This window comes from Zootoca vivipara, chromosome 1 (genome assembly GCF_963506605.1).
Source record: "Zootoca vivipara chromosome 1, rZooViv1.1, whole genome shotgun sequence".
Lineage (NCBI taxonomy): Eukaryota > Metazoa > Chordata > Lepidosauria > Squamata > Lacertidae > Zootoca > Zootoca vivipara.
In genome coordinates, this window is record NC_083276.1 from 19,644,129 (window position 1) to 19,655,908 (window position 11,780).

The 11,780-nt window shown below is 38.9% G+C and overlaps 1 protein-coding gene across 1 annotated transcript in view; it reads left to right on the plus strand.

Annotated features, from left to right (window-relative positions):
• The window catches only part of DICER1 (dicer 1, ribonuclease III), a 51,688-nt gene extending 40,286 nt beyond the window's left edge, over window positions 1-11,402 (plus strand). The window contains exons 25-29 of the mRNA XM_035106668.2: window positions 1,194-2,076; window positions 2,205-2,473; window positions 3,225-3,387; window positions 3,480-3,555; window positions 4,335-11,402. Coding sequence (XP_034962559.1) covers window positions 1,194-2,076; window positions 2,205-2,473; window positions 3,225-3,387; window positions 3,480-3,555; window positions 4,335-4,500 — 1,557 coding nt within the window. The 3' untranslated portion in view covers window positions 4,501-11,402. The remainder of the gene's footprint in view (window positions 1-1,193; window positions 2,077-2,204; window positions 2,474-3,224; window positions 3,388-3,479; window positions 3,556-4,334) is intronic.
• The last annotated feature ends 378 nt before the right edge of the window (window positions 11,403-11,780 follow it).

Below are 11,780 nucleotides of genomic sequence, written 5' to 3' on the forward strand. Positions count from 1 at the left end.
AAAGTCCCAACATTCCTTCACGCCACTAGCAGTTTAGTCATGGTAGTCACATGACCCAGAAAGCTGTCTGCGGACAAACACCGGCTCCCTCGGCCTGAAAGCGAGATGAGTGCTGCAACCCCATAGTCGCCTTTGACTGGACCAGGGGTCCTTTACCTTTATCTTTTATCTTTTATTGATATGTTGCCCAGGCCTGTTGCTCAGGTCACCTAACCATCCAAAGCAGATTTGGGAGGCACACAAAGGGACTGCAGGGGTGAGAAAACCCGATGTACAATTGTCCATTCATATTACTGGTGCAAAGGCACAATTGGATGTCCCTCATTGTCTCTTCTTGCTCTATTGTAAAAACGAGAGAGCAATGGAAAGGAAATGGCTTGATTGTATCAATGTGGCTTATTTCTGCTTGGATTTATTTCAGTCTTAGCTTCGTTTACTTTGCAGATTTGAATACAATATCATTCTTGTCCTAAATCATAATTGAAAAAATAATGTGTTGGCAGAATATCCAAAATGTTATGTGTAAAAACTAAAAAATCATAATTTGTTGTGATCCCCCCCCACTGCCCCAAATATAATATGTATCTGAAAGCTAAAACTTTCTTTAAACCTATGGCATTTACCAAGCTATCAAATTCCTAGCATGGTGTTTCAGTACTATCCAAGTAATTGTTTACATCAATGTCAACCCCTGCTTAAAATATTTGGTCTACAGCTCTTGCATCTGTTTATAGATATAATTTAACAATAGTCTAAACTGGTTTCATTCATGCTGAGCAAATCGGCTTCTCACTGATTTGCAAAAAGCTCTATTTACTAAAGTGAGAAATTGACATTTTTCTGCTTAAGCACAATATAATTGCAGTAGTCCAAGATAATAGAGATTTCTGTTTTCTTGGTAGTTTTGCTGTGCCACATTCTGAGACAAACTTTCCAAAAAGGAAAGTGTCTCCCTATGCCTAGCATTGTTTCTAGGTGGTTCAGGCATCTACTGTATAGTTCTTGGACCGCATAAATAATAATGTATTTGGATCTAATGTAGGAAGGAAAGAAAGAAAGAAAGAAAGAAAGAAAGAAAGAAAGAAAGAAAGAAAGAAAGAAAGAAAGAAAAGCATAGTTAATGCTGTCCATAACCATTTTATTGTGATGCTGACTAGGTGGCCCTTCCTGTTTTATTTTTTTCCTACTTTCAGGCAAAAGAGGGATTGATGTCTAATGGAAAGGTTGATGATGATTATGATGATGACGACGACGACGACTTAATGTGGCGAGTACCCAAGGAGGAAGCTGACTTTGAGGATGACTTTATGGAATACGATCAGGAGCATATCAAATTCATTGACAATATGTTAATGGGTTCTGGAGCATTTGTGAAGAAAATATCCCTTTCCCCATTTTCACCCACTGATAACAGTTATGAATGGAAACCACCCAAAAAATCAACCATGACTAATGTCCAGTTTGCATCAGATTTTGATGATTTTGATTACAGCTCATGGGATGCAATGTGCTATCTAGACCCTAGCAAGGCTGTTGAAGAGGATGACTTTGTAGTAGGTTTCTGGAATCCATCAGAGGAAAATTGTGGTATTGATGCTGGAAAACAGTCCATCTCCTATGACTTACATACAGAACAATGCATTGCTGACAAAAGCATTGCAGACTGTGTGGAAGCCCTTCTGGGCTGCTATCTGACCAGCTGTGGTGAAAGAGCTGCCCAGCTTTTCCTCTGTTCACTGGGGCTAAAAGTGCTTCCGGTTATTAAGAAAACTGATTGGGAGAGTGCTCTGTATTCCTACAGAGAGCATTTTAACAGCCAGCAGAAACATTCTTCAGCAATCTGTGTTTCTGCCTCTCTAGCCAATCAAGAGTCTTCTCTGTATAAAGACTTGATGTATGGCTGTTTAAAGATTCCTCCAAGATGTATGTTTGATCATCCAGATGCTGAGCGAACCTTACATCACCTTATATCTGGCTTTGAAAACTTCGAGAAGAAAATTAGCTACAGTTTTAAGAATAAGGCTTATCTACTTCAGGCATTTACTCATGCCTCCTATCATTACAACACCATTACTGGTAAGTCATGTGAAAAATCCTCCTTTTGACTTAAGCTTACAGGCCTGAAGAGATGCAGATTATTTGGGAGGATTGTTAATTATATTGCTATCTATTTCTTGCCAATCCCTCAACCCTTGTTTGTTAAGATTGTTACCAGCGGTTGGAATTCCTGGGAGATGCAATTTTGGACTACCTCATAACCAAGCACCTTTACGAAGACCCACGGCAGCACTCTCCTGGAGTTCTAACAGACCTGCGATCTGCTCTTGTTAACAATACCATCTTTGCCTCATTGGCTGTAAAGTACGACTACCACAAATACTTCAAAGCTGTCTCTCCCGAGCTGTTTCATGTTATTGATGACTTTGTGCAGTTTCAGATGGAAAAAAATGAAATGCAAGGAATGGATTCCGAGGTTAGTGGCACTGGAAAATAATTTGTGTGTTGAAGCTCATTTTAGTGTGAGTTTATATTAAAGAATTTAAACATCTAGCACAACATGGCAAGATTAAGTAGAGGCTTTCTACTGAATAGGACATTGTGAACAGCAACTACGGTAGTTATTGGATTCTGGCTGCATTCTAAATTTCGTCCTTGTCTGTGCCACATACAAGCAAGGGCTTTTGTCACGCTACTTCAGAATTATTGTGAACTACTGACCCTATGACCAGGGCTGTGTGATGCATATTTTTTTTTTTAAAAAAATTAAACTTTGTGGCCAAGTAGTTCAAATTCTGTGCCAATAAAAACAGAGTTCTGAGACCAGTATAAATTACTTAAATGGTGCACATTGACACCATTTCTCTTTTGCATAATACTGCAATTTTGCATATATTTGGGGGGGGGCACACACTGAAACCTATTCCCAGTCACTGATATCTTAGTCACCCTCTTGCTTCTCTGACTAACAAACATTTCTTCATAGCTGTAAGGACAGAAAACTTTTAAGAAAAAGAAGACTGATGTCAAGGAACTTGAATAGCATACAGGAGGAGGACTAGACATCGAAGCTATCTTAATACTTATTGCCAATTTAATGTTTAATTGTTTAATCCATTCTTGCTCATCTAGAAGTTGAAAATTTGCAGTTCTGAGTGAATAAATCCCTTTTAATTGAAAATTTGCAACAATTTTGTAACACAGTTTTGTTTTGGTATTTGCTTTAGCTCCGAAGATCTGAAGAAGATGAAGAAAAAGAGGAGGACATAGAAGTACCAAAGGCCATGGGGGATATATTTGAGTCACTCGCTGGTGCCATTTACATGGATAGTGGAATGTCTCTTGAAATGGTTTGGCAAGTGTACTATCCAATGATGAGGCCATTAATAGGTAACATTAGAGCTCTCAGAAGAAATATTCAGTAATACATTGTTTGTCATTAAGACAGTTTACAAACATGGTGGTGTTGTTTTTAATCACAGAGAAATTCTCTGCAAATGTGCCCCGTTCCCCAGTACGAGAGCTGCTGGAAATGGAGCCAGAGACAGCTAAATTTAGGTAAGATTTAATCTGCTTAATATTTCTGTAAAATATTCCTGAAGTCATGTACCTTGCATTGAATTATAATTGTGTTTTTGTGTAATAGGAATTATATTTGTATTATATTACTGTATTTTAAAATTGCTGCATTTTAAAATTGTTTGCAACCTTATGTTGAAGGGCAGGTAAGAAATTGAGTTAATAGTAATATGTGGTGTCCAGCTAAACAGTTCTGCTGGCACAAGCTTTCTTTCTTTCTTTTTTTGGCTTAACAGTGGACCTCCTCCTCTTGCTGTACACCCCTTTAATGTGTTCTGGGGTTTCCTCCAATCCTTTGGAGCAGATTTAGGGAGCAGAGAGGAGAAGGAGGGGGATGTTCTGCTGCACAGTTAGAAGTGCGTCTGCTAGTAGAGCTGCTTAGCTGGATGCCACCCAGTGTCCTTGTAATAATTTTAATAACATACTCTTCTGGAAAAGAAATCTCAAAACTGAGAAAAACAGTAACGAACTTCCAACTACACTTTTGCTTCCATTTGAAGTATGTGAAGGGCTTTTATTTCCTCCCACTGGATGCATGTGTGTATATGTACACAATGTCTTTCTACTTCATGCATCCCTGCAGTAGGCTGTTGCTTCTACAAAAGCTCATGTTGCAATAAATTGTGTTTCACGGGACCGTACACTTTTTCAGATTAACTTGGTTATTCTTCTGGAATTGATTCCACTTTGAGTATCTTCGTTTTAATTGGCATATGTGTTTATTTCTGTTTTTCCTGCTTCCCATTCCACTCACGCAGTCCTGCGGAAAGAACCTATGATGGAAAGGTCAGAGTAACTGTGGAAGTTGTAGGAAAAGGAAAGTTCAAAGGTGTTGGAAGAAGCTATCGGATCGCCAAATCTGCTGCAGCAAGAAGAGCTCTACGAAGCCTCAAAGCAAATCAACCTCAGGTTCCAAATAGCTGAGACACCTCTTAAAAACAACAACCACACACTCAATAGAGAAATTTAAAAGATATATGTTGAGAGGAACAAACTGAAGACAGCATTTAAAGTTTGATAACAAATAGCTAACAACATTTAACATGTACACATAATTTTGGAACGAAATGTAGTTATAGGTTTTTTTTGCGCAAACACAATCTTGTCTTCTTTCCTCACTTCTGCTTTGTTTAATCACAAGAGTGCTTTAATGATGACATTTAGCAAGTGTTCAAAATAATTGTTGTCAGGTATCTTTGGTTTACTTTGTCAGTACAGCTTTGCTTAGTGTTTAAAGGCCAGGGAGCTTATGCCGATTGCAGTTACTATATATATATATATATATATATATATATATATATATATATATATATATATATATATATATAGAAATTCCTCAAATCTGTGCACTAGTGCCAGTCACGAAGCAGTTTATAAACTGCACCGGATGATTTGGTGTAAGGATTAAGTGTGCCAGTATTGTCCTTGTTCTTTCCATGCCATCTTTGCATTAAGATGGCATTCCCAATCATTATTGCACTTGTTTGTTAGGGACAGGTTTAAATTGAAATGTCTGGCATCAGATGGATTTTAAAACTGATGCTGCATAGTCTTGCATCAAAAGGTTCTTGCCTTAAAACTACATAAGCCCTCACTAATGCAACCTTTCATTTCTGAACTCCTTGGAGCAAACTGTATTACATTCCCTTCATTTTTAGAACGCATTTTACAATGATGAAGCTCCATATTTACAGTACAACATGTTAGTTTAGCTGTGACCTAACTTATTACAGGACTGTAATAGAAATCGTATTCATATATATGTAGTGAGGTTATTTTTTAACAATTCAGAGGAAATGGTTAGTACAGATCTTACTTGTTATTGCAAACAGAAAAGTCTCTCGCTGATTTCCATTGTTACAGAAACCGAGACTGAGCACAGTCCACCACTCTTGTGGAACCTCCTTTCCCTTCAAGGGACTTGTGCAAGAGATTTTCTTGGTGGATTGCTGGCATTGCTTCCAGTATTGGAACTTTGTAATAATAGCTAATTGCACAGTGCAAACTGTTGCTTTAAAAAGAACTTTTGACATATCTCACCTAAAATATGCTGCAGATTTTATATTGGATACATATTTAACAAATGGAGCACCTTTACACATTTAAGAGCGATTTCCACGTAAATTTCTTACTGTACTTTTCAGAATTGCATGCATATTTCACCTACCAAAGCTGTGCTGTTAAATGCCATGGAAGTTGTTGTGTGAGAGAAATTGCCATACTTTTGATACATCTGTGATTTAAGTCCTTTACCTTAGAATAACTAGCTCATTATTGTTGTTTCAGTTGATATGAAAGCATACTTTGTAGGCTATGCCTAAGTTTCTTTAGATATTTGTAGGCACCCTTCACTTAAATACCTCAGTTCTTCTTTGTTCTTTTTGTGTCTTTTTCCCCTTTTGCATGCATTTTTGTTTGTTTTTGGTGCTATGTGTATGTATTATGCTTGAAATTTTAATTTTTGCACTGTAACTATAATACCTCTTAATTTTACCTTGTTTAAAAAGCTGTGGGTCGTCTTGCACTCCCACCAATATCAATAGAGGTTTGCTGCAATTTTACCCCATTAATTATGCTTGAAGTTTGAGAGAGCTGAGCAAGTTTTTTTTTTGTTTTCCAGCACAGTGGTCTGCTCTTGATGCTGTTTTATGTGTTAAATTACAGATAATACTGTATTCTGTGTTAAAGACACCCCCCTTCCTCACACATGTGCATTCAAAATTTAAAGAGGGAAAAACATCTGGCTAACCTTTCTAAAAGAGAAGAATCATACCTTAGTGGCAGAAGACATTAAACTTTTTCTGAAATACAGAATTTAGTTTAACAAATCTTTCTAACGAGGACAGTGAAATGAAAGATTTTTGTGTGACTTCAGTCACAGTGAGCAAGTAAAATGTCATGGAAGGATTTAAAAAACAAGCTCATGTGCAAGGATGAACTACACACATGGCTCAAAAGTTTCTTTGTTTTTTGCTGCAGACACCCCATCCCCACCCCCCTGGATGAGGAAGCAAGCCTCATTTTCAGTTTGGAAAATGACCATTCTTCCATGCTGGCACCCTGGATCCAGGTAGGTTAGTGCTGCCTAGAGCTCGAAGACGGGAATGTCATTAGAGTCACAGGATGTTTTAACTGTTCTTGGAATTGGTCTTCAAATACGTTCCTCGAGAGCAGCAACTTAGGAAGGTCTCTGATTTCTCCTCTGCTTCAGGCTTGCATTTTCTACTTTCACCTGCTTATTTCTTTACTTGCTCTTTTTGTACTGTGTAATTGGCCCAGGATCCTTCTAATTTCCTTTGTTCTTGCATGCTTTGATCTGTTTGTATTTTTCACTGATTGTTTTTTGTGTTCCATGGAGGATACTCCCATCAACCCAAGTCCTAGTCAGAGTTCAGCGTCCTGCTGCTTTTTAGCTCACCGTGGCTACCTCAGATAGCTTTGTTTTTCTCTTACAACTTGTGTTGTCTGTGTGTGAGAGAGGTTTGGTTGTTGTTAAAAATCAAATTTATTCTGAAAAAAATATCTTCCACAATAGATTCTACCACTGCCCCCTCCCACTGTTGATTTCCCCACGTTTTCCCTCTCTGATTAAACTCCCTAGCTATTGAGTCAAATAATTTTCCCTATTCATGCAGCTACAATTAACTAATGACATGCATTTTTTGTTAGCAGAAATTGCAAACTTCTTTTCCCCCAACTTAACCTATCCAGCAGCAGCCTACTGCAGCACCTGTTGCACAACAGCCAGGGCCTGGGCATGCTCTGCTTATGCTACTGCGGCCTGCCCTTGTATGTCATGACTACCCTGATTTGCCTTCAGTGGCCAAAAGGAAAGTTACTCCACCCACCTAGTGACACTCCCACTCTAGGAATGCCTCAGATATGCATGTCATTAAAGCAACGCACTGAAGTCTCCGTATGAATGAATCAAAATGGGCAAAGTTGTGGGAAGCAGGTCCACTGTGTCCAAATGTTGGGCATCCAAGTATTTTCTGGAGCCTTGCAAGATACCCAAGTCTCTGTATTGACAAGACTAGTGGCTTCATTGGCCAAACATTTGTGCACCTTCCCAGACACGTGGGTCCCTTCTTCATCCCAAAAGCCGATTTGACCTTCCACTGATACCAAGAGGTCATCCTGCCTACTTTCTGCAGCTCCCCACTCCACCCCACTGAGAAGGTGCGGCACTCCCTAAGATGCCTTTAAAGTGCTACATCTCTATGACTCAAACATAAAAAGACTTCTTGTTGTTATCTTTTCTGCCCTCAACCCAGGCAAAGCGGATTAAGGCTGGCATTTCCCTGTCTTGTGACTCCCTAAAGTTGCCACCACAACAAATTTACCGCTCGCTCTAGCAGCATTTTTCAACCAACACACCTCTTTAGGAGGTATGCCAGGGAGCTACGGGGTCATTTGTCATTATAAGGTAGACCTGTTTGCTTCAGCTGAAGTGGCCTTTGGAAGATGAGTCTTACAAAGTGTGCTTCCTCCACCCTAGGCAGCCACCAATAACCCTATTGATATTGGTCAGCTTTCAAACATCCCATCTGGGTCCAGTATGCCAGTACAGGAGAACAGTCTGTTGAATCACCTGAAGGCTGTTTCTCCTTGCTGGCATCCAAGACCCGGGGCTGCATCCTGCTTTTTCATGAATGGCTGCCTACAGATCAAACTTGTGGGGAGTGATTATATGCACACGCAGAGATGTTTAACTGAGTTCAGCCTATCTCCATTGGTATGTGTGGTCTTCTGTCTGTCTCTGCTTCTTAGCTTGGCAAAACTACCTGGAGACTGCTCACGGGAACGCAGAGGTTAAAACTTCCTGGGAACCTATTGATATTTCTGCCTTTGACTTCTAGGCAGCACTAACCTACCTGGGTCCAGGACACAGAGAAACACCCTTCAGGTGATTCCAGCTGATTCCAGTGGGCCCTTTTCAGCTTCAGTATGAGCAGCTGCTGTGAAAATGTCTGTGAAAATGCCTACTACATGCATAGTATTCCCAAAATATAGCTTTGTATTGTGACATTTGTTACAACGTTTAGGTAAAGCTGTAGTCCTCAAACCACTAATCTGATGTGCTGTAAAAGTATTCTTACAAACAGTTTAACAAGACTTTTCAGTGCTAAGTGGATTGAGGATTACCATCTAAATTCTATTCATGCATAGGTAGTTTATGAATAAACACTGTTAAATCTACAATTGCAGCCCAAAGCGAGGATTTTGCAGCTCTATTAAATAATAGTTACTAATGTTGATAGTTTTCTTTGCTGATGCCCAGATCAGCATTTAAAAACTCGCAAGTTTCTGTAATTCAAAAAAAGGGGCATGTATTATCCCAAGCAAATATATAAGCTTTGGTTTTTCTTTTCTTTTTGTGAAATGCCATATGTAAAATCAAAACCAATCTCATGAGACTGAAAGATAGTAAATGCTTCGCATAAATGTTTCATACTTGGATAATTTCAAAGGTTAAGAGTGTAGCCTGATGGCAATAGGAATAATTACACTCTCTAATCAGAAGTATTCAATCCCTCCCTGTTTAAGAAAGCTAATGAATTGAAACTGAAAATACTGAGTAGGGGCCAATGATAAATGTAGGTCCTGCTGCTGTTTGTGTGTGTGCGTGTTTAATGCAACAACCTTTTTGCTGTATGATTTAATTCAAATATTACATAATGCTGTTAGAATGCAAAATCACACTAGTTTCCATGCTGTGCAACTGCTTTACCCACCTCCCCTTTTTAGTACAGTTGGAGTATTGGAAAATGTATGCTATTTAGACCTAAATCTCACCCTTTGAAGGTTGGGATCGAAATCCCTTGACATGCTACAAGCATGAGAGGAAATGGACTGTTGCAAGCCTGTCTTCACAATGTATCACACAGACCCCTCAGGTAGACAGCAAAGGGGTTAATTGGCATGAACCTAATTTTGGATTTGTGTGTGTGTTTGTGTGTGTGTTCTGTTACACTATATACTTAAAACAGTCCTCCTAACTATGCTGCATTTTTATTTTTGTTATGGCTTTGTTTTGTGCTGTTCTGTTCATGTAGCACAAATAAGCATTGCACTTGGTACCGTGCTTTACCTCATTTCAAGGAGAAATATACTTAATTAGAGGAATTAATGTGGTTTGGGCCTTGCTGCTGCTTTGATTTACTGAATTTGAAAAAGATGATTAGAATACCTGCAACGTGTCACTTAAATTGCACAACTGAAATAGGCTATTTGTTGGGTTTTTTTGTCTGTAACTTTTTCTATATTTTAAGGAAGAAAGACTTTTGTCTAGGATCCAGAGAGCCCCTTGCATGACTGGAAGGTGCTTCTGCAAGTGGGAAGGGAGGGGTATTCTCCAGTTTCCAATGAGTCTTCTCCCCCAGATACAGCTACTCACACCTCGTCCCATACCCTTCTGAAGATCCACTAACCCAGACACGGGGAACCTATGACCTTTGGATGTTGCTGGGTTACAATTCCCATTATCTTTGACCATTGGTCATTCAGGCTGGGGCTGATTGGAGTTGTAGTTCAGGAACATTTGGCTGGCCACCAGTCCCTGTCCCTCCTCCATCTTTTCAGTGGATGCAAAGGGCTGCAAAAAGGAGGCGTGAGATCCACACTGCACAAGCAGAACACTGCCCAGGGACTCTCAAGGTCCCAGCAGTATCTTTTTTTTGCCATCCTTTGTGAAACGGTCTTGTGAAACGGTTGACATTTAAAATTGACTCTTTCCAACCCCCCCCCCTTGCTGTAAATTCACTGAACATGCATACTTAACAGTCAATAAGATTTCTCCTTCATTTTGAATCTGAAGGGATCTATCTGTAGGTATCATCTGGTCAAGTGCAGAAGGCAGAATTTTTAACCAGATTGAACTGTGAGAAGTCCTGTAAGGGGTAAGGCCACATCTGCAAGTGGCATAAACTGGCAGTCCCCAAAGTCGCAGCCTTTTCTAACTGAAAAAAAAAGTTATTTGACAATATTTGAGCCATGCGCTGTTCTCCATTCCTCATTGAATGTAATGGAATTAGTTGTGTGTGAGTAATTAAAGAGACTGAACCTAGGGCAATGTTACACTATTAATGGCAAATATTTTCACTTTCAGTGAAGCGAAGATGTGTTAATATTTATAAGACTGTGTCTTTAAATCCTTAAGACTTTACAACCATGAAATGTAACTGAAACCTACATTTTCACCAGCAGAAGTCTGATAACAGATATCCATAAAGTCAGGTAGAAAACAAAGGGTTGGATCTAGACTAAGCGAGTTGAACTTAGTTCCCATAGATATCAGTGGGACTAGCTTAATCCATTGCTTTCAGTGGAACTTAAGTTCAACTAACTTAGTTTTGATCCAGCCCCAAACTGTTAATTGCAACTTCATGCAAGAGTAACTCAACATTAATCTATCTGTTTTATTCCCCAAGTCTTTTTATAGCTTCCCCACTTGCATATGTTTAATTTGGATAACCACAGACTGTTTAAATTGATATGATCGATGCACTCAGTTTTACTACAGCAGCAAGTTATCTAGAAAAACAGAAGTTGAACAAGCATTGAAAATTGCAGGCTTTTTTATTGTAAATAGTTTGACTGTAAAGATGGTTAAAATCAAGTAGAATGAATAACATAATTTGATGGACAATAAAATATTTCCCATCACATGCTGCAGCTGTCTAAGGGACATAAAATGTAATTCATTCATACTGTAATCATGCTGCAGAAATTTGCAGTCTGCACCTTATGGATCACAATTACCTTTAATAGATTTTTTTGTAATAATTGTAGCTGAATATATCTCCAATAAAGTTATGGTCTGTTCATTTTTTTGTTTACTGTTTTCCTTAAAGCCTTATGTAATGCATGTAAATGTAGAAGTGTTAGTATTAACATGAATATTGATCACGTTTTACCTTGCCCTTCAAATAGCCTGGGGCAGTGTACATAATTCTCTGCCTCCTCTATTTTATCTGCACAACAGACTTGAGAGATTGGTTAGACTGACAGCTGATGACTGTGCTGAGGTCATCCAGTCATTTCCTAAGCATGGCTGAATGGGGTGACGTTGGTCCTTATCAGACATTAATCACTACAATTTCAGAAAAAAAGTTGTAAATTATGAAAACTCACAACAGTGACTAGGATATCTAAGTGTGACTGCATTTCGTGGTTTGAAACCAGTTTGGGAGGGGGGTGGTATC